We start from the raw sequence: 22,253 nt of genomic DNA, 5'->3' as shown, positions 1-22,253 counted from the left end.
TCTTTTAGTTTTTAATACAATTATCTTCCTTACCATGCCTGTATTATCTCTAAAAGAAAAACCATCTGATTCACAGGACAAATTCAGATTACCCCAGCAACAAATGCCCTGGAGGATCATCCAGGTAGTGGATCTGGGGATAGCGTTAAAACCATCACAGCCGACAACTTGCTCAAAAAAGAGGTATGTTTATTAGTGTTCAAACCCCTTACACTCACTCTCTTCAATTCAGGTTTTCCCATGAGTAGAAGATATTATTCCTAGATGTATTACTTTTTTTTCCATTGTGAGCCTATGATTGATAAAAAGAAATAAAACAACTAGTTCTTCCAGTGTTTTCCAAAAAAATTAATAGAGGTCCAAACTAAAAATTTAATTTTGAATAATGGTTATCTCCTTGCAAATAGATAAAGGAGAGGTTGTATTTCTAAAATTCTGATAAAAAAGGTTTATACCATCATACTCAGCAATTTTTTTTTGTTTTTTTTTATATATATTTGATTATTGTACGACACCTTTTCAAAACATTGGGTGAATTGCTCTGTTACCAGGCACCTTCGTGGCATGAAACCAAATCGTCCATTGAATATCTTGCGAGGCGCAAACGGAAGCGAAGGAATTCCGAAGAATGGAGTGACAGGGATGTGTTTGCCACCTCTGTACAAAATTCAGGTAAATGAGTCAAGCATTCATATTTTCATTATTCTAGTGGTATGTTGTGAGATTTATGTGTATTATCAAAGTCATTTTATCATTTAAAGCAGATCTAGAATTTCATATCTTGTGAATTCAGATTTTTTTTTTTTTTTTAAGACTGCCGAGCTAAGTAAGCAAAAAGTAGTAAGAAATGTAAAGGAGACTGAAATTTAACCCAGCCTCTTTTTGGTTCTTACAACTTCCTCAAACTCACAACTGTTGATCTATCGATACACTCCATTAAGGCTGCTCTTGTCTGAAACGAGCGGCTTTATGGAAATTTTGCCAGCTCTTAGTACTATAAAACTGATAAACATGACATCAGCTCATTTGTTCCAAGAACTCCTATAGTTGTGCCGTCACTAATTTTCAACAGAACTGTTTTGCAGGCTTTTTATCAAGAATGGCTAGGACACCCCTAGTTGTATCTTTCTTTCACGACCATCTCATCAATGTTATTTTTATTTGAAAATACATTTCAGATGCTGATCAAAACGGGGTCCTGATGCAAGTGAGAGGGCCATCATTCAATGAAACCATCGGTCTAGACTATTGTAATGTGGTCAGTCCTGAATATAATCTTTGTCTGGGAAGATCAGCGACAAACCTGAGCTATGCAATTCCTCTCAGTAAATACCTTGCTGATCCCGTCATCTCGGTTGTCTTCAAGTAAGTCCTTCTTTTTTAAATTATTTTTTTTATAGAGACCTGCAGAATTTTTTCCATAGCTTTTCAATATCGAACAATGTACCGTTAACCTACTTTACATGCATGAAAATGTAAAGAAACCGTCCTGACAAAATATTACTCACGAGACAGCTCTTTTCTCAAGTAATAAATTGATCTGCTTAGCTTTTCCCGAGCAGTAGTATATAGCAAGTTATTGTAAATTGATTTTATAAAGTTCAGAATGCAATTTTAAATATGTAATTCGCTTTTATATCATGTGTTGTAAAAGAGTGTTGTTGTCAGAAATTCAGTTTTAAGACAGTGTTGAAACCATTGTATACATAACTCTTACTTACTGTGTATTACACCGTAAGTTTCAGCATTCTAAGTAGAACTATTCGACAGTTAACAGGAGGGAAAAAAAAAAATCTAAATTTCACCTCATATTATTGATTGAAGAATGCCCCCATCAAAAGGTTACAACTAAAAAAGTAAAAACAATTCCTCAGAAAAAGTAAATGTAATACATTGAGGAAAACGTTCATTTAATGTCAAGACAAGCAAGCTAAAAAGAATCCAACAATCCAGAAAAATCTAGACTCTTCAAATTTCACTACCCAATTTATAATTCTGTCTTCATTATTGTCATCTCAGTTATTGTCTAATTAATGATCTCCTCTCTCTGTTCAGGTTTACGAAAGATTTCCAAGGAGAGGAAACAGTGCGCTTTTGTCCGGTGCCAGGAGGACGGCAAGAGTGTCCTGTGAGCAGACCAGAACACCTATACAACTCTTCCCAGGCTGATAAGCTGGTCGAACAAGATGCAAGCGGTCAGATCTTCAACATTGATATCTCAAGTTCTCTCTTTGCAACTTTCCGATACAGGATTCCGAGGATACAAACAAACCACGTAAGTTTCAAAATTAAAAAAAAACCACCAAGGGTGGAAGTTTTCAGAGTATTTCAAAGTATATCTTTTTTTTTGTTTACATTTTAAAAATTAAACAATAAGCGGAGATACCAAAATTTTGCCATGGATTTATTAAGTTGTAATTTTAAAAGCCTCATCTTGAGTCAGTTATCTTGGCCTTTGGATTTGTATTGCTTTTAACCTTCATGAATAAAATCAGTGGCATGACCAAAAAAATTGCTCAAAGGGCTCATGACCAGTAGTATTTGGACAAAAGTATAAAAGACGAAAAGTAATTTGGACAAAACCAGCTTAACTGCATTTCACAATGCTTATTTTTTCCCTCATGTTTTGTTTTTTTCAAACAGACAGCTAAATTCTTTACATGTAAATAGGTTACAAGTTGCCCGGTCGTCTGCATACTCCCTTTTATTTTACCTTTAAGAACAATGTGTATAATTGAACTTAATAATAATTAATGATAAATACTGAACTACTGAGGGCCTGCACCTGTGAATCACTCTTGTTCAATAAATATAAATTTTTATTGTTGCTGAGTTTTTTGTTGAAAAATAAAAAATCAGGCAACACTTAATGGTCCACTTTATATAGAAAAAGCGCAATTTTAGAAAGTTATAAGTTAAAGTTAAAATTTTCTAAAAATAGTACTAAAAATGAACTTATCAAAAAAATTTTGGATCAAGGGGGGGGAGGCTTCAGATTTTCCTGTCTTAAACTAGCATCACTATATTTCATAGACCTTTATATTGGATTAAATTTTGCTAAAAGAACTACAATTTCAGGCTCATTTACAAGAGCACCTATCTGCATCAGGAAAATAATGGAACATACGTTGTTTCTAAAATTAGTCAAGAATTGTAGTTTCTTACAGCAAAGTATAGCCTAATTAGTCTGTCACCTATTCATTAGAGTACATTCAACTACTTTAAAGCAAGCAAAGTTACAACTTTGTTTAATGATGAAAAATATCTTGCTATCAATGCTAGTAATTTCCTAAGATCACACGGTTTCAAAGGAAGGCAATGTTTTGTACCCCCATTCAAAATACAGACAAATAGTTTAATTTCCTCTGCCCCGTGATGTCCAATTATATTAGCTTTTTTTGTAACATCCAAGGCATTATAGTTGTGAATACTCTCGGTTTTAATCAACTGTTTTATCATTTCCCGGCAGAATGTGTGCAACATACCTGGCAACAAGCTAGGAGCTTCTTTCCTGGAGTATAACATCTATTTCTATCGAGACTGTGAAGGTTGAACCTCTTCCCATGTAAGTATTTACTAATCCTAATCGCACCTATGCTGTCATGCTGAGGAAAAACGCTGTATGAACCTTCAGATGTTGCCAAGTTTCCTCTGATTAAAACCGAATTTAATGGGAAAATTGCGAATATCATTTTCCAAAATGTTCAGACAATTTTGTACACGATTCAATCTAAAATATCCAAAAATTCAAGGCAAAAAATGCATGAATGTTGTCAAAAATACATTTTTTATCTAGGGAAATCCGGGGACTCTCGAATGTTTATACGGCCTTCTTCCTTAGCAAGGCAGTATGCCTGTCCACCAGTCCTTTCAGGGGACTGTTGAATGCAGAAAACCAACCTCTAAATCGAATCTCTTATTGTTAATTTGAAAACGACCCATCTCGGTAAAATGAAATTTTTTATGAGACGATAAAAACTGCGTGGTAGCCAGAAAAAGAGTGTCTCCACGCAAAAAATGAACATCCAAGAAAGCCCGATTTGGGTAATTTCTGAATTTAGAGATTCAATTCAAATCGGCACAAAACTTCCTTACTCAAAATCATCAAGTTAATTCATAATTCTTCATCAATCTACCAATATTGTATTGTAAAATTATAACTACACAGGAAAATTCATCTCTGGGTGAACCAAATTACCTAACAAAGAATATCAACCAGAAACAAAATATACAATGGAACGTCTCCTTAGTTAGGAACATTTTTTATTTCTCTTGTAGTTGATAAATTAACCTGCAATGAAACAGATAAAATCAAATATAGTACAGGATAACTATTGTTTTAATGATCAAAAACAAGAAAACAAGCATCTCGATCCCTTCCATCTCTCCCTTCATTTTATGGGAAGAATAGACCATTCTTATTTGCTGAATATATGTGTGAATCTTTTCACTGAATGAAGAGTGTTCTTCTTAAGTATCATTTCAAAAGAATCACGGTCGAAAATTTTGAAAACCTTGTTTAACTAGACTAACTTTCAACTGTCCATCGCCAAGTAAACAGGATCCATATGCATTGCAATGGCTGAAGTGTGAAACCGGGTTCTCCATTGCGGTGTTTCAAAATCTCTACTCCTTTTTTATTTTTTCAATGAGGGACAAGTCAACTATCTGGCTGGAAATTTTTACAAATTTCTTGATAATAGAGAAGAAATATCAAGGAAGTTTTCCAGAAATTAAGTCAACTAGTTTTCCAATGAAAAAATAACAATGACAGGAAGTTTGTGACGTCGCAATCGGAAATACTTAGTTTCGGACTTCGGCCATCGATTAGCTTCAAGACATTGCGTTTAACCGCTCATAACCTTCTTGTGGTAGGTACTCAGTTTTAACCGCGATCAAAGATAGACCCTGTTTCGTTAGTGGTAACAATTTCTTCCTCTCTGGACATCAGTTTTACTCTCCTATCTTATTTCAAATTTAATTTTTTTTGTTCTCTGAAAGGTGCTGAAAAGGTGCTAGTAAAATTTGAATGAACTTTCAAATATGCCAGTAATCTAGTGTAACTGAGGTTCTGCTATCTCGTATCAACTGTCTTCAAGCAAAAAACTGTATAGAGAGGACTACAAACCAAAAAACACGGTGCAGGCTGTAACGCAGTAAGTAATAAAAACAAAACTACGATTATGTCAACCTAGACCATTGACTCGCCCAGTAGAACCTCCTGGCTATGCCGATGCTAATGGCTATATTTTGCAATGATTCTTACAAACCCATAAAGTGCGGAGCAAACTACAAAGAATTTTATTCACTTGTGCATTTATTATTTTAGCTGTTTAAGGAATTAGTTTAAGTGTTGAGTGCCTAACATTTCTCTATTTTTGGTCGTTTCGAGTTTGCTGAATGTTAGGCCAAACAAATCAAAAACAATCACTCTTTTATCTTTAATCTCCCTATCTCGTTAGTCGTAACTGTAAATTCATGTATCCTCAAGTCCCAACGTAGAACAAATTACTAATTCTAGCATTATTGACGGTATCAAAGGACCTAGGTGTAAGTGTACAAAATATGTAAATTATTCCAAATATTTTACTGACCAAACATTCCAAACTTTAATTAATCCTAGATAATTTCAATTTGATATTATACTGTTTCTGTTGGTGTAAAACTAACAATGAAAAATTTAACCTTTTACATTTGAAGGAAGGCGTTGAGTCGTGACTTTTGAGTAGGGTTGTTCCTCCTCCGAAGAGATTGCTTTGGCCAATGATATTTGCGCATGAAATCATGCAAAAGTATTTGAGAAACTTTTTCTCTGTGCCATCAATTTTTTAACTCGTTGACTGACGGCCATATCAGACCTTTGCATCTACATAAATTTTTTCACAGCGTTGTCTGAACTTTATGCAGTGCATCCAGGATGCTAGGATGAATGAGATATTGGCCCCTCTTGGCACAAGATCTGGTGCTGCTGCTCAAATGTGTACATTTTGCATGTGTCAGATCCACATAATGATTGTGGCGTCAGGTTTGTGTCCGAAAAACTCATGGACAATTAATGGGACTATCTATTGACTTTCCATGTGTGGAGTCTGATGTACAGAAGTATGTTTAAAATAAACCTGTTTTGCTGAGTCTCAGTGTATCATGAAGCTTTAATTCTAACTGTCATGATCAAAAGTGAAAATAATATTTCAAAGAAATTTACATTGGATCAGCGCTATTATATAATCCTTGGAAGACATGCATGGTTCTGTCTTGGCACAGCGCTGGTTTTATCAGTCCAGTATGAAATGTTATGTGCCCTTGTGCAATTTTTCTTTTCACATTCCCTTTAAGTGAGGGTATTTTTAATTTTATTATTTTAACATCTTAAATTGGATATAGTGTTTACAACTTTACCAAGTTGTGCGTTTGTGTGCTTTGACATTATCTATGAGGGTGCAACAACAACAGTATTTTATTATGCCACTTTAATGTTGCCATCAAAGTATCGTTTTCACCAAATATTTTCAAAAACAAAGACAAAGTTTTATCCCATTAAATTGGATGATGTTTTGTGAAGTAGTAGCAAAATTCTGCTTTGGTTTAGAGCCCAAAATTAACATGAAACATAGCCTCAAAAACTCTTTCAAATTTGTCGAATAGGCAAAAGGCTTTTTTGAACCGGTTGTTTTTTTAATTAAACCGGTTAAAAATTTAGTAAACTATTGCAGCGGAAGTTTTGAACTATTTCAGTTTATTGTAAATAAAAAAGATATTATTTTAAGTATTTGTTATGGGACATTGTACCCAAATCTCCAGAGCATTTTTTTCTTTTATCTTGACTAAGAAGTAACTTTTTTATTCAATACCTGTACAAGAAGTTTTGTGTTCTCACTGAAATTTTTCAGGCTAGATGAGAATTTAATGTAATGTAATTTAATTTAATTGATTTTTCATAAACTAAGAGAAGTCCATAGTTTCAAGGTTCAACTCCATTAAAATAATCTGCTGACTTCTCCTTTATAAGTACATCACCATTCAATTTTGTTATGCTGAGACAGAATTCTGGACAAACTTGTTGTCTTTCAGAAAATTGGAGGACTAATTTGGTTTCATTGTAAGTGTCTTATGTTTGTGGTTAAAATCATTTTTGGAAAAATATTGCCAGTGTGCAATCTGGTATTTAAACCTTAAGAAGAATAAAAAGAATATGAGCTATCAATGAACATCATTGATTTAAACAAATTGTAATCTCAGATTTTTTAAAATCTCCACGCAAATGAAATGAAAATCTCAATAATTATGTCGGCTGACTGTGTGACGATTTTTTTGTCTCTCTTTCTGCAACAGAAGTCAAGAATGTATCTGATAATTTAGATATTTCAAAGATAAATTCACTTTGAAAGAACAAATCATCCATTCGTTTGAGACTATTTGATTCTTTGATGTTCCAAACTTTCAAAATTTTTTTAGAGTTATGTGCATACATTGAGATAATTAGAACTTTGACCGTTGAATTTACTTTCAGTACAAAAAATTGTTTAATGTACATATTTTTATTTTATTTTAAACCTTTGAATTAATCCTTTTGGTTTCTAATGAAGCAAAACAAAGTGATGACCAAAAAGAGCTATCATTGATTGAAAAGTATCAAGCACTTCAAACAATCTGCCTGTGAGTTATGTAGAGTTTTGTCTTAATAGATTTGTGAGACCGACTTCTGTTGCATGAATAAAGTTGGTCTGCATTATTGCTTGTTTGAAATCTCTTATGAAAATCTCATTTGTATTCTCCACATACAGTTAAGCAAGAATCTCTTCAAATCATGTTTGCTTTCGTTAAAGTAATGAATGATTCATGTGTGAGTCTCCCATCTTGAAGGGACGTGGACCTAAAGTTGCGCTCTCAAAGGTTTAAGTTAAATGTTAAGAAAAATCATAAATCATAATCTTATTATTTTTTTGGTCCACTCAAAGCCATACGTATAACCATAAATTTGTGAGTCATTACTTTCTTTGAAGTTTTTTGTTTTGAATTAAGATTATCTACTTTACAACTGCTCATTGAGTTTAAATTGATGTGCCTTGAATTACGTTCCATAAACAGCTAGAAATTGAAATTCCGACGGACTGTATTTGCAATGAGGAACTACTATTTTTGGTTCATCCATGGAATCTCGTATCTGCATAGGGAAACCAAATGGCACTTGCGTCGTTTCTAAAATGAACGAGACATTATAGTTATTGCAAGTCTGAGGTAGTCCAAATCAGCACTGCATGACTTACCGACGGTAAAACTTTCAAACCACATATTTCGTTTGCTGTTTCAAAATCTCCGCCCCTGGTTTTTTTTTAAAGAAGAACAAGTCTACATAATTTCTGAAGTTTTCACAGAATTTTCTTCGCACCGAAAATAAAAATCATGGAAGTCTTAAAGAACTCACCTGGAATGGTTTTCCATTAAAAAATGAATTATGACAGGAAGTATGCAATGTCGCAAATCGAGATACGTGATTTTACCGTCATTATACTTTCAAACTAATTTTAATTGAGATGCTCTAGGGTTCCTCAAAAATTCTTGATTTCATAATCGATAAATTCAAGGCTATTTACAGTCCTTTTCATAAAATTTCTGGTAACTTTTTCAGTTTTCATTTTAATGCTCATTAAAAGTTTTGTGTGTATTTCATAGAAGTATTAATGGTGATACAGTATTACATGTTGCCTTCAAAGTATCCGTCCACTTATTTCTTCTCTTTTCATATTTTTATCTCTATGTTGTTGTTAATCTATTGTTGTAGGTTGGTAACACCTATCATTTTAAAAATAAGCTAATGGCAAAAAAATAAAGAAAAACAGAAAACGAGAGCCTAATTTTTTAACCTTTGCCTTTGGATCAAAATGTTAATTCATGTCCGGTAACTTTCTGTGATGGGCCATTAGATAAAGTTGAAATCAAAGCATTTCTTTCACAATGCATTATTAAATAACTGCATCAAAAAGTTTCAAAATTAATGTGTGCATTTGCTTTAGGGACCTTCACATACTTAGGGTTACCTACTGTTCAAAGGAAGGAAATGGATGACATCATCTATTGTTTGATGATTTGTCTAATCTTGATTAGTTCTATTTTGATCAGTATTAAATATACATTTTGTCAACCCTCTTTGAAAGTCAGTTTTAAACTTTTCATCTAAACAAATTCTTCTCTTTCAGGAAAAAAAACAGAGGGAAAGCAAATCCTTTTATTTGAATCTTGTCTTCTGGCTTTTCATTTCTGAGTATCTTTCGCTTTTTTGTTGAAAATAAATCTTTAAGAAGTATTGAAAATTTGCAGCTTTAATAATTTTTCTTGTGCATCAACTGGCAACACTTTGCTCTAAGTAAAAAAGCAGATTATCAGGCAGATGGTAAAATTCAGGACATTTTAAAATGTTCGAGCTATCAGTAAAATTGTAAATACTCCAACAGTTTTCAGGACGACTTCCTACAGTCTTGAGATTTGGATGTTTAATATCTTAAAAACTAATGAAATAAATTGACGTTTATTCCCTTCCTATTTTTTAAATTGCATTAGATTAAATGATTAACAAAATTTAATACTTTATCTTCTGCTGCCTTGCAATTGGGCGGATTTAACTAGAATCTGCTTAACTCCATTAAAAGTTGTCTAATTTCCAATCATGTTTAATTTCTTCACCAGAAAACTAAGCAACATTCTGACTTGGAATTCCAGACTTTCAGGAAAATTCAGAGAAAGTTTTAAAGCATTGTGTTGTCTAGTTCAATGTTTAAGAATTAAATGTGAGAGAAAGTTAGACAACATCAAAGGCTGATTACATCCACCTAATTAGGGAGAGACAGCCATAGAATTTGTCCTTAAATTAAGTTTTTTAATCCCCATATTAAAGCTGTTTGAAGTACTTCATTCAGTCCAATTCCTGATTTGACTACTTGCCTGGAACATATGCATGTTTATGTTTTCCCTTTCTTAACTATTTTTATCTCACCACAATAAAAGTCCATTGTGTAGCCATAACATAAAGGTGCAGATTTTATTCTTTTATTGTTTTACAAAATTTACCCTGTACCTAATATCTGTCTTGTTCAATTTTATTGTATGTGTCATTCCAATCCTTAAAATCTCTTTGTATTAAAATCGATCAAAAATTGCCGGTCAATTAAAAATTTTCAATCTTCTTTGACAAAGTGCCGCTTTGTATTTCTTGAAATTTGTGTACAAATTTGATATTGTAAATTAATACCCATCACTTGTAATATTGAATTTACAATCTTATCATGTGTAATACTCTTAAATTTATTGTGTGATTAAGCAGGTAAAAATTGTTTTATTTTGTTAAGTTTACTCTCTCAAACTACAATACATAGATGCAATAATTACTTATGAATGTTTTCTTTTCTTTTCTCTCATTGCCTGTTTTAGCCACATCATTGTTTTTCAGACAAAGGAACATAATTACATTTCAACTCTTTCAAAATTTGTCTCGCAAATTGTACAAAATTTGTCTCACACTTTTACTCAGAAACTGTTGGCAATATCTAAACGAAAATTTTCCTGGATATCATTCTGATTTTATGCAAAAAGCTGCTAATTTTTTTACTAAAATCGTCATTTTCTTTTAGAATTTTTGTTTCTTTTTTGAAGATGTTGAAAAAATTAAGATTTAGGGTAATTAAGTCGTAAGGATAATTTTATATCACTTTATTTTGTATCAAAATGCATGTATCGTTTTGCTCACTAATCTATTTAAAAAAAATTCCCTTTACACATATTATTCAACAGTTTGGTCAAATTTTCCTCATTAATGGGGTGAATCGCTTTGATAACTTAAGGCAGCTTCCTTTAAAATGGAAGCGAATGTGTTCGCAGGAACGGAGATGATGCCTCCAGCAAAAATACATCATTGTCATTCATCGAGAACCTGCAAAAAAACGAGGATGGTGATAATAATTACTTTCTTTCACAACTTCTGTATTTCTCTTTTGATCAGTAGTAAATTAAGTTGATTAATAATTGTAATAATAACAAATTTTTGGCCAGTTGTGAGCTCCAATGAACTCATCAAGGGTTTTAGACCAGAAAATCGGACCATTCGGACCATCGGAAAAGCGGGTCATTTCTAAGGGGACCAGCTTCATTTCAGCCCGATTGGAAAACTTTCAATTTAGGCTCCAAAATTTTAGTCTATGTAACTCCTACTATAATTAGCTATCACCCCTCAAGCGTATGATGTAATCCACAGTAGTGGCGCACATATGTAGTTGTTTCTCCATCCTTGGTTTCATCCTTACCTCATGTGAGGCAACCAGCGCAAGTTTATGTTTCACTAATTGATGAATCAAAGGTGGAAGAAACCATGATGCGCAGTGCTGTAATGGATATCATCATATACCGTGTTTCTTGAAGAGCAATTTACAACTCAGTTAATTTCAAAAACTTGGTGTTTGGACAAATTTTCTTCTAATTTTTAACCTGAACCATCAAAACGCCAGTCTACAGTTTGCGTACCTAGTTAACTCATTCTACTAATATCACAACTAATAGATGTTTCAATTTTATGCAAGAAATTTCATTCTAACTTTCATGGGATCCGAAGACACTTACCGAAATAGCCCTTTGTAGAGGTTGAATGGGCGATGGTCTTTGGGCGAGTAAATGTCAAAACAATTCAAGAGTGACACTAAAGTTCCAAAACCAGGGCTTGAGGTTTCATTGTAATTGATCACAAAGGACTTCCTGAAAACAAGAAAGAGGATTCCTTATCAATATCGAAACTACCAGACCATACATCTTGTTTACACTGTTTAAAAATCCCCGCTCCCATTTTTTTGAAAAAAGAAGAAATTAAAATCATCTCTCAAAATTTTTACAGGGTTTTGCAATATTAACAACACTCTTTTTCACCTCCACAAAGTTTAGGGAAAGAAGAAATCGTTCAAAGCAGTGTCTCATGAATTTTTTCTTTAATTAAATAATTACATAATTCTTTTACGAGCTGACAGAAAGTTTTTCGATGCATCTCTCTCTGCTGTTACCTTGATCCTACTGCTCCTCTTACAGAGAGGAACGTGGATCTGTTTCTGAGATAAGTAGCATTATAGTTCTTCAGACTTCAGAATTTTTTCATGAAAGTAATATTCATGCAAAAAAATTGTTAATCAATTCACAATTCACAAGCAGTTGACATAAGATACGTCATAATGTTCCATCTACTCTACAAGGAGTCAATCAAAAGTGCAAAATGTACCTAGGTAAGTCGCTTTCTATCTATTTACTGTATCAGTTACTATAACAAGTGTTCAATAACAAGGGGCTCTCCTGAAACAGTCAACCTGTAGTTCCAAATGTAGAGAGGTAGTTTCAATGTGAAAATCTAAATTAATGAAAACATTCCTAGATGTCAGGGATTGAATAGTAGCCTTCATACCTACTCACCCTTTAAAATTACGCAAGGCGTTGATGGCGGCCATGTTTGGTTCTCTCGCACAATTGGATATGTCATGCTCTGATAAATGAATTGTTGTGCTCGACAATAATTTATTGACTATTTCATTAAAGTACTGGTGGCTCTTCAGCTTGTGAGGGTGGTCGATCCATGCATCAACATCCCTGGAAAGAAATCATTGGAATGGAGATAGAACTTCAAGTGAACTTCAAGTGGTAAGAGAAAAATAATACTACGAATGTGGCCTGAATCAATCAATTAGAATTAGAATTCTAGAAAATTTTATTTGAGTCAAAAGTTTAAACTCTAACGAGTATCGGTGCAAGACTGAAGGGAAATGTGTTCAGCTCTGGCAGATGCAATAAATCAATAAGTAATCCAATTTTTGGAAGTTTCTACTTTGATTTTCCTGGAAAATAGTGTGGACCTAGCGCCATTCTACCATCCTGTTACCTACTTTAAGAGTTATCACCGTTCCTTTAGAAAGTCTTAACTTAACTTTAGCAGGCAACTTTTGAGTTTTAACAGACAAGAACGAATAACGCAGATATTAATTTGAGATAATCATATTTTCTTAAATAAAATTACCCATGTGGAAAATAACTAGTATCCAGATGAGGTACTTACACATTAGTTTCTCTCTGAAATGTGAACATTTTTTGGTATTCATCAGATGCTGCTGAAGGAGCGATTGGTCGGCGCAATACCCTGGAGACATCCGGAATGATAGTGTATCCAGGCAAGGATTTTAATGTGCTACTCCAACCGATGAAATTTCTGAAATACAGAAATACATTTTAATTATCCTGAGAAAATGATACAGATGATGTCCACGCGGATTCGTCACGAATGCATTGCAAGATCTTCATTACAAATACTTCATGGTGAGTTATCAAACGTTTTGGCTTAAGAACTTCAAAATTAAGAGCAATGCAAAAGTGTTTTTATTAAAGTAAAAACGAAATAATGATGAAATCTACCTTTCAAAACAGCAAGAAAAATTTCCTCGTAGGTAATCTGTGTAGATTCTCATTGACATCAAAAATCCAAGTCCTGGAAAGTATTCAACGCGGTAAGCTTCATGCTTTTTGGATGACAAATTTTCGTAACCTGTGCCAAAAAAAAAAAATGAAAGTTTTTATGAATGTTTTGACTAATTTATTACATTCAGTTTTAATAAAAATAGAAAATTCTGTCATAAGAGTGACCTTAGGCGAATGTTGCAGGTATGGTTTAAAAAATTATAACGAAAATTACTCTTCATTCAACATTACTCTTCATTCTCAACATTTTTTAAACCCTGTTCATCTTATTCATGCAGGGAGATACGTCTCAGTAAAGGAGCTCTCGCAAAAGTGAAGAGTTAACGAAAATCTCCTAACACGTTTTCATTTCTATGAAACGTGGGTCAAGAAAAATCCTATGGGATACAGAGTGGAAACTGAAGAGACCATTATTACAAAGTTTTTAATCATTTGCAAATGGTTTACCAAAATTATTTTCATAATCAGTAGCCTAAATAAATTCAAATATTTTGTTCAGCAGATCATATTTACCATAAGGGTTCCAGGCTGAGATTCCAATGATGCTTTCATCACCCTCCATGACTGGTAGGACTTGGGCCATAAAAAATAAGAAGTCAGGCGAGAGAATCAACTCGCTTTCAATAATAATGATGTATTTTTTCTGTGGATAAAAGTTGTGTGCTAGATCAAGGGCCATTTCCGTTTCGCCTGAAATCAGGAAACATCAACTTGTTATCGAGAAAATTCAAGAGCTCCATCATGTACAAACTTTCTTTAAATTAACAAGGACAAATTTATTTCAGTCCTCAGAAATGTGAACGTACTTATATTTTTAAAGAGGCAATGGAAGAGACTGGAGATATACCAACATAGATTTTTCAAATGAAGGTTTATTAATCCCCAAGTCTCTTGGAAACTTGGATTTGTCAGAACGAAAATGTTCGGAACTTTGAAGTCCATGAAGTTATTTCAGTGGCTTTTGGTCAATAAGTTTAGGTATTTTAAAAAGCAGAAGTGCATATTGACGGTGAATCCGCACCTCGGTTTGCAACTCTGTAGACTTTCAGTCATAATTAATTTTTTAAATGGAAAAATACTCAGCATCATTTTGAAAACCTCCCCGATTTATTTTCTCTAGCTTTGTGTGACAAATATTCTGTGAAAATTTTGAGAAATTTGTTTGGTTCTTTCTCTTTAGATAAAATAAACTAGGAGTGGGACTTTCAAAAATGAGGTTACTAGTTTTTGCAGTTTTACTGTCGATTTGGCCTCTGGGGCTTTAGACAGGCTTCTCTGTGGAGGGTCATACCTACATGCAAAAATAGTGTCTCACTGTATATTGATGGGTACCCCAAAAAGTGTATGAATATTCTTTTTTACTACCTACGTCTGCATGAGAGCAGAAATTTCACTGCAACTGAGAAGCTCACAAAGTTAACTGTCCTCCTCCTTCATTTTTAATGATCTATGGAAACGGAGCTAAAATTCAGACAGAAATGGAAATTTTTAAATTAAAAATATCTCACTTTGATTTGAATAGCTCTGCTGGTAAACATTGCTCAAGAAACCGAAAAGTTTTGCCAGGAGTGGGATATGTGTTTGATGGGCAAAGTGCAATAAGCGAACGTTGACCGGCTGGATTCCTGGTTGATGGATCAAAGAAGTCAGAGTCATGACCAGAAAAGACAATGAGTCTGATTCATTTTTGCCACACAAAACCATAATTGGAGTCGAGTAGGCGGCATTCCCAATCAAGCTTTTGTTCGTGAGCAATGCGGCACCAATTGGTTCATGACGATTGTTTCCTAGAAAATGATGAGAACTGTCAAGCAAATTGTTGAAATATTGATAACAAAGTAAGTAATACATTTAAGATATTAATCAGAAAAATGTCAAATTTTTGTAATCACAAGAGTAGATTTAAATTTACATCTCCACAACTGAAAACAGAATCTATCAGAGAATTTTCGAAGGAGGCAAAAGTTGAGACCAGATATTTCATCCTTTTTTTAAGTTATTTACTTTTGATGGAATAGATGAATTAGGCTTCTTAATTTAAATATCTTTATCGTCACTTAAACAACTACAAAAATATTCACTTATCAATGTTGACAAGAGGCAGGTACCCAGTTGTAGAAAAATCAACTGAAGTAAATTAATTTCAGTTTGGTTTAAATAATTAAATTGAAAAATATGATTTAAATCAATCACATTATACTGTACGTTATTGTGCATAAATGCCATGTTGAATTTTTAGAAACATATGGAATCATGATTACAAGAATTTTCAAATCTTTTTTATTGTTAGTTAAAAAAAAAATATTGGCTCTAATGATGAACTTTTTGTAAATTTGTGGAGGATACGACTTTCACGGACTTTTCAACTTTTTCAGTTTCCCATAATCCTAGGGACATGATACAACTACAATGACATTATTTCCTACCTAGACAAAATTCATCACAGATAAGCTCAGGCGCTGTATCGCAGAAAGATGCACGAAGCTGATTACACCGCGGAAAAGGATCCGGAGTGATTGGAAGTGGAACAACTGGAAAATCAATCGGCAATAATAGAATATTAAAAACTTGATGATATTCCCCTAATTCATGATTATAAAGTGTATAAGAGCGTAAATATGAGTGAAACGTGTAACATGATTATAATTATGATTATTTAAGAGAAGTAAAGGAAACTGAAAACACCAAAGCATCTGATAATGCCTTACCGAATTTTATAAATTGAATACATTTGCTAACTAGGAAGATTTTTTAATTTTTAATATATGTCCTTAATTGACGTACCTCCTCTGTAAGAAATTTGACTTTCTTTAAATTTGTAACTCCATGATAAATTAACAATTAATAAAATATCATATATTATTAATATATAAAAAGCAAAGAATAAAAAGGTGCATAAGACATAAATTCAATTTTCAAAGAGCGCATACCTATTAGGTGATGGTTGAGTTAGTGAATAAGTATTTCAAAAAATTCAAGGAAAAAAGTTCAGACAATATGTATTACGAATTTAGGCTTTCAAATAATCAGAGGTTTTAAAATTCATTAATAATTCAGACATTTTAATAAGTTTCAAGGATGATAATCATTAATCAGATCTAAAATCTAACAGACTCCAAGACGAGACAAGTCTGCAACTACTGACGTGGTAAGGAAGAACGCTATATGAGCCTTTCAGGCGTTGCCAAATTTTCAAAGACAAATCACGAATTTTCAGGGAAATCGCTGCAAGTTTTTCTCCCAATTTATTCGAGAATTTCATTTGAAATCAGATCTAAATTATCTGAAGATTTCGGGGGAATATCTTTACCTGTAACTCTCCTTTTAAAAAAAAACATTTTATGAGAGGAACTTTGGCAACTCTTGAATGTTCATTCGGGGTTTTCCTTGGCACAGTAGAGCAGTCATTGTTATGTGCCACTCAAGAGAACACTTTTGGAGAAAAAGGTAAAAATCTTATCCCTAAAAATAATTATAAGTTGTGTGTCTTTAAAACGATGATAGCATGCTTACTTTTCTTAGGAATACAAAGTTGTAGATTAATGGGTTCTCCCCACCAACCGTTCTTTGCATTGTGCAATGTCTCATACGGAGTGAAGCCAGAGATGCCTTTTTGAGATATCATATACCACTGTGAACGATACTGAAGATCTTGGATCTTACCACTGCCTGAAAAAGAAGAAAATTTAGTTTGCAAAAAACCAATACTCCTCGTATGTGACAAGGTGAAAAATGACAAAACCGTAATTTTATGAAATTTCAAGGCAATATTTAATTAATAACGAAAACAGCAGTATATAGGTTTCTAAATTGTGCATTTTCCGAAATGTCTAGATTTTCTAAAAGTCAATATTTAAAAGTCCATGCAACTAAGATAGTTTGTTTAAATCTTCTTTGGCACAAAAATCTCCACAATTAAAAGTGTGTTTCAGTACCTTTATGCAATATGACTACAGTCAAACAGAAGTACCTACTGTATTTACATAGAAGTTTTCATTTGAATTAAGCAAACCAAAGAACAGCTAATTGAAGCTTGTGAAATCATACCTAATTGAAAAAGAGCTTTTTTGGCTTCTGATGTAAATTCTTTTGATGCTTCATCAAAAGTGAATATAATCAGAATGTCATCTAACTCCATCATTTTCTGCAGCCATTCTTCCAACGTTGGGGATGAAGGAGCTAAGTATGTATCAAAATTGTGTACAGCCAAAATTTCCCCATGAGAAGGATCAACAATGGCCGCATTCAACCCTCGTCCTACCCCATTCACACCTTCTGCCAGCACACTATGGCAGAGAAGAAACAGACAAAATTAAAATACAAACAACTACCTGTTTTCAAATAAATAAAATAAATGACTAAATTATACTTAAAAATGGATCATGTTTTGCTCAATTGACGGTAATTAGAAAACCTTAATTGCTGGAAGGCAAAAAAAGAGAGATAAAAATTATAGAATGGTATGCTTTGGTCAGTTTATTCATGATATCGAGAATTAAACTTTCAAAAGAAAAGAGGTTGGGCAGTTTTTTACGAAAGTCAAAGATGAGCGGAAAGTCAACTGTAAGCTGAACTTTGTGGCAGGTTGCACCAGCACTTAAGCGGTTTTAAATATAAGGGAAATTTGAGGATTTTGCAGGAGTGTGGCGCCACACTCTGTGGCGCTGGGCCCGAATTTTAGCCGAGATCCGAGCGTGGCGCCAAGATCTGTGACTCATTGCACCGCAGCCAGAGTATTATGCTAATTTTTTTTTTTCCATTTTCAGGACAGTCCTGCAAGACTGCAATAAAATCTTCAAACGTGGTTTAGGTATGGTCGGTCAATTTCTAAGCAATTCAATTTCGACAAGTGTGCCATTTTATGATGCATGAATTCAAATACATAGCACAGTGCAACAATTGAAATAATTTTACAATTAAATTGAAAAATTTTTTTACCATGAAATTACAAGATTAAAAAAAATTTTATCAAATGGTCAAATTTCCATGTGTGCCAGCGGTAGACAATTTGCGATGCAAGAAAAATTGCAACTTATTTAAATTTTATAACAATGAATTTAATGACAGACAGTGAATAGACAACACTTATGTGAAACACTATAAGAAAGGCAATTAATTGCAATCGGTGCTACTTAGAGATGAAGTAATGTCTGAAGAGTCTCAGACAAAAGATTAAGTTATGCAATAAATAATATAACTTGTCATGTACTTAATTATTCAATTTTATCATATATCTCCGGCAGTATGTATGTCTACTGCCAGTATTTGACCAATGCTGCAACGCAGAGGGTGCAATGGTGCATAGAGCAGTTAATCTGAGGGTTTCATCCCTGGTAAAGGAATACATTACTTACTATTTGCCAAAAACACATAATTTAGGGAAGTCACTTTTGTTCTCTCCAGTATAGAGATGGACTGGAAAGGTGTCGTTCATACACTCATAAGGAATTCCGCAGTTCGGTAGGATCTCTTTAATCTCGAACGATGCCGAATCCCGGATGTGGCTTGTCCTGCCATCTGAACAAAGTGATATGATATTGATCAATAAAAATTGTAAATTAGGAAACAGGAGAGAGAAATCATGCCGTTTTAGAAATTTGAGCATTTTTGGAGAAAACATGAAATAGATCTTGTAAAAATAAACAGGAAGAATCCCACCTGGCAACTTACAAAAAATAATATTAATAAGAAGTTAATTTTGGCAGTGCTAACATTGTTACAGACACTTCTGTTTCGCCTTCATTTCTCGAGGTAGGCAAGAAAACAGCATGGGTGCAATAATAGTTTGCTATTCGAGGATTCAAGTCTTGTGCTGTCTTGCTGTCTACAAATCTTTTCAAACATTGTGACGTTTTTGCGACCACTTGTTGCCTCATATTTTAGAGAGAAAAATTGAAATTTTTTACACAGCTTCAGCTTCCCATCTGTCTAAGTTTATATAGTTCTTTAATTTCATCCTGAGTAATTTTGATTTGTGTGAAATTATCAGAAAAGGCACAATTCTTTTCTGGGAAGGAAATTCCAGTGTATTCCTGCCTCTTTCCTAGATTAATTACACTACGGACCAGGGCTGTAGAAAGCGGAGCAAATCATATAGCCGGGCTATGCGAAGCTATAAAAAAGTATACAGTCTGGCTATAGTACCTATCGCCGGGCTTTACACTTTATCGCCATTGGATTGGCTATAAAAGGCTATAAGAAATTGTGTAGAAATTCGTGTGCTTTGGAAATCATTAAGTTTGATACGGAACTACCTTAATATTTACAAAACACACATTATATTTTCCTTTAAAACATATTTTTTTTCATCAATTAAAATGAGAATAATCCATACAGAGTGTGCAAACATTTCAAAATCATGAGTTGAAAAACGCTGTCTCCGCGAGATTAAATATTAGAGCCTAACACAAAGCGGAGCGGCGACGCGCTGGCGCCTACAAACCTAACAGGGATACTTCACGCATTGCGCAACGCGTGAAGTATCCCTGTTAGGTTTGTAGGCGCCAATGCGCGTTTCGCGCTCTCTGCCCGCCCGCCGCACCGCAGCGTGCCACGGCGTCTGAAGCAACTATTTCACACCAGATGTATTGCACAGTCATGCACAGTCAATTACATAAGAAATTGAAGGCGCTCCAACATATTAAGAATGAGGCATCCTTCAAAAGTACGGAGCTTTCCTCCGAAAATAAATCAAGATACTACGGCACAAAAAGAGAGCGGTAGTCGAAAAACTAACTAAGTCCTAGTATCCGTATTTAGTAACGTTTAGAATAAACTTTATCGTCTGGCTGTTGCTTAATCGCCATCGGCTATAAAAGGCTACAATAAATTGTACAGGTCTACAGAAGCTATTGGAAATCTTACAGCCGACTTTAGGTCTATAGTATTTTGGAACACACATTCTACTGCCAATTTTTATCAGGGAAAAGCAAAAGAAGAAAGGAGAAAAAAGTTCTTTCATCGAGATATAAGGTATAGGAAAAATTGGAGTGCACAAATAAATTAGATGCAGACCTTGAGAAATAAGGGTTGTATTGCTCAGCTCACCAAAGTCACTGGTAAACTCAGGGATCCAACATTTGTAGAAATTTGATGTGAAGAATGAACATGAGATTGCTATAAAAACTCCTCCGAAAAGAATCTTCGGGTTCGCTGAAAGCAATAAATACAAACATAATGAATTGATTAGCTCCACTGAATCTAAAAAATGCTATTCTGAAAAACGGGGGATGATATGAGCTGTATGATTACCCTGGAGATTTTTTAGGCATTGCATGGAGTTCACTTAATTCATAATTTTACAGCGGATGTCCATTTATGACTAAAATGGGGACAGTCAAGTAGATCTTAAAATGCCTTGATAAAAAGTCTGAAAAAAAGTATTCCATTTGAGCTTAAAAAAATCTAGATTGTTGCTCTGCAAAGATGCAGAAGTTAAATCACCTGCTCATCCGAAAATGCAAAGAATTTATGGGGAAAAAATCATAACTCTTCTTAATTTCCAAAAATAAAAATTATGTAGATCCACAAAAATTATTGATGACATAAACGTCAACCTTGGCAGTGTAAGAATGAGGTAGCTAACTCAAGAGAACTCACCTTTGAACATAAGACTTCTTGTAACAGGCAGTTTGAAGCTTTTGCGATGACTTCTAGTTTCATAAGTTGGGATGCGGTCTTTCCTTTCCCACCAACCAGGTGTAGGGAGAGGAAAACCAGCAGGGACTATCGCAAAAATGGTGCTTATGCAGTGTTTAATAAAACACTAAAATTTATCGTAGAGGCTTCCTTGATGAATCATTTTCTACTATTGAGGTACCTACTTTAAAAAATAAATTTAGGGCAACCACTTGAAACAAAATAAAACTTTAAAGTTAGAAATAAAATGATGGTCGGTTGTCGAAGAGTTTAAACCAATTTAGTTTGAATTGAAGAAAATATTTTAAGACTTAGAATAGATGTTTAAGATACGATAGAATTCTACTCATAAAGGGTTAAGGTTAAGTATCTGTGGCTTGAATCCTTTAACATTCAATCGGACAAAACTTCAGGAATTCTCCTGAAAAAGACGGATTATACCTCAATAACTCACTAAATTTCAAAGAAAATGCGCACGAAAGCCTTGTACCTAAGTAGTTTGAGAAAATATTGGTGGTGAGCAACAATTTGACTTGGAGAAAAACACAACAAACAACAATCAAGAGGGAGTTTAATTCAAGGCAAAATGCTTTCATTTCGTGTTATCGCTGGCTAGGGGATGATACTCGCTCACCAATCGATTTTCCGACCGGCTGGTAACGCGGAAAGTCACCCTGCGATACAATACCGAGTCGGAATCTCGAAAAGGTGAGGGGGTGTTGCGGGGATGAGGGTGGAAGTTGAGAGACAGGGGAAACCGATCAAAGACGCAAGTTTGATTTGCGCGCGCGCCAGCGCCCGCGCAAATCCAGCTCCTCGCGCAGCGCTGCCAACCTGATCCATGTATCACCGGCCGCAGTGATGCAGATGGAGTAGACGGAAAGTTTCCGAAACGGACGATGAGAACAGAATGGCTGGGCTGAATCTTGGTTGCAAAAGTGAAATGAAAATTATGAAAGATGGAACATTTTTGCGAAATATTTTATAAAATTTCAAAAAGCTATGAAAAATACGAAAGATTTGAATATATTTTCAGGGCTTGGTATGCGACACGCGATTAAAAAATCACCAAAAGGCGAAAACCATCTGCCTTAAATTTAATTTTTCTCTTGATTTCAAAAAAT

At 34.1% G+C, this 22,253-nt stretch overlaps 2 protein-coding genes across 5 annotated transcripts in view; one reads left to right on the top strand and one right to left on the bottom strand.

Annotated features, from left to right (window-relative positions):
* LOC109044530 (uncharacterized) overlaps positions 1 to 10,382 on the top strand; it is a 64,068-nt gene extending 53,686 nt beyond the window's left edge. For all 3 annotated transcript variants that reach the window (XM_019062307.2, XM_072303759.1, XM_072303761.1), the window contains exons 17-22: positions 77 to 183; positions 552 to 672; positions 1,179 to 1,365; positions 2,056 to 2,275; positions 3,470 to 3,565; positions 5,002 to 10,382. In XM_019062307.2, the coding sequence (XP_018917852.1) occupies positions 77 to 183; positions 552 to 672; positions 1,179 to 1,365; positions 2,056 to 2,275; positions 3,470 to 3,553 (719 nt within the window). In that variant the 3' untranslated portion in view covers positions 3,554 to 3,565; positions 5,002 to 10,382. The remainder of the gene's footprint in view (positions 1 to 76; positions 184 to 551; positions 673 to 1,178; positions 1,366 to 2,055; positions 2,276 to 3,469; positions 3,566 to 5,001) is intronic.
* Positions 10,383 to 10,691: 309 nt separating this feature from the next.
* Positions 10,692 to 21,809, bottom strand: LOC109044531 (protein O-linked-mannose beta-1,2-N-acetylglucosaminyltransferase 1). 2 transcript variants are annotated; one of them, XM_019062310.2, is made up of 13 exons: positions 21,091 to 21,809; positions 20,539 to 20,643; positions 18,846 to 19,008; positions 17,539 to 17,777; positions 17,005 to 17,160; positions 15,918 to 16,022; positions 15,000 to 15,278; positions 14,005 to 14,181; positions 13,429 to 13,558; positions 13,076 to 13,225; positions 12,439 to 12,612; positions 11,608 to 11,739; positions 10,692 to 10,924 (listed from the first exon to the last, which is right to left on the bottom strand). In XM_019062310.2, the coding sequence occupies exons 1-13, from the start codon at positions 21,098 to 21,100 to the stop codon at positions 10,846 to 10,848; spliced, it is 1,899 nt and encodes a 632-aa protein (XP_018917855.2). In that variant the 5' UTR covers positions 21,101 to 21,809; the 3' UTR covers positions 10,692 to 10,845. The 2 variants fall into 2 exon arrangements, with proteins under 2 accessions (XP_018917855.2, XP_018917854.2); XM_019062309.2 differs by having other exon boundaries at positions 20,506 to 20,643; positions 21,091 to 21,804.
* Between the last annotated feature and the right edge of the window lie 444 nt (positions 21,810 to 22,253).

Source organism: Bemisia tabaci, chromosome 8, assembly GCF_918797505.1.
Source record: "Bemisia tabaci chromosome 8, PGI_BMITA_v3".
In the NCBI taxonomy this organism is placed as follows: Eukaryota; Metazoa; Arthropoda; class Insecta; order Hemiptera; family Aleyrodidae; genus Bemisia; species Bemisia tabaci.
This window is presented reverse-complemented; position numbering and strand designations above follow the sequence as displayed.

Excerpts from the sequence above, each read along its gene's own strand:
- LOC109044531 (XM_019062309.2), bottom strand. Across the intron at positions 17,778-18,845 it reads TTATGTGTTTTTGGCAAATA|TGTGCTGGCAGAAGGTGTGA; the intron begins GTAAGTAATGTA and ends TCTCTGCCATAG. Across the intron at positions 13,226-13,428 it reads TTTTCTTGCTGTTTTGAAAG|AAATTTCATCGGTTGGAGTA; the intron begins GTAGATTTCATC and ends TCTGTATTTCAG.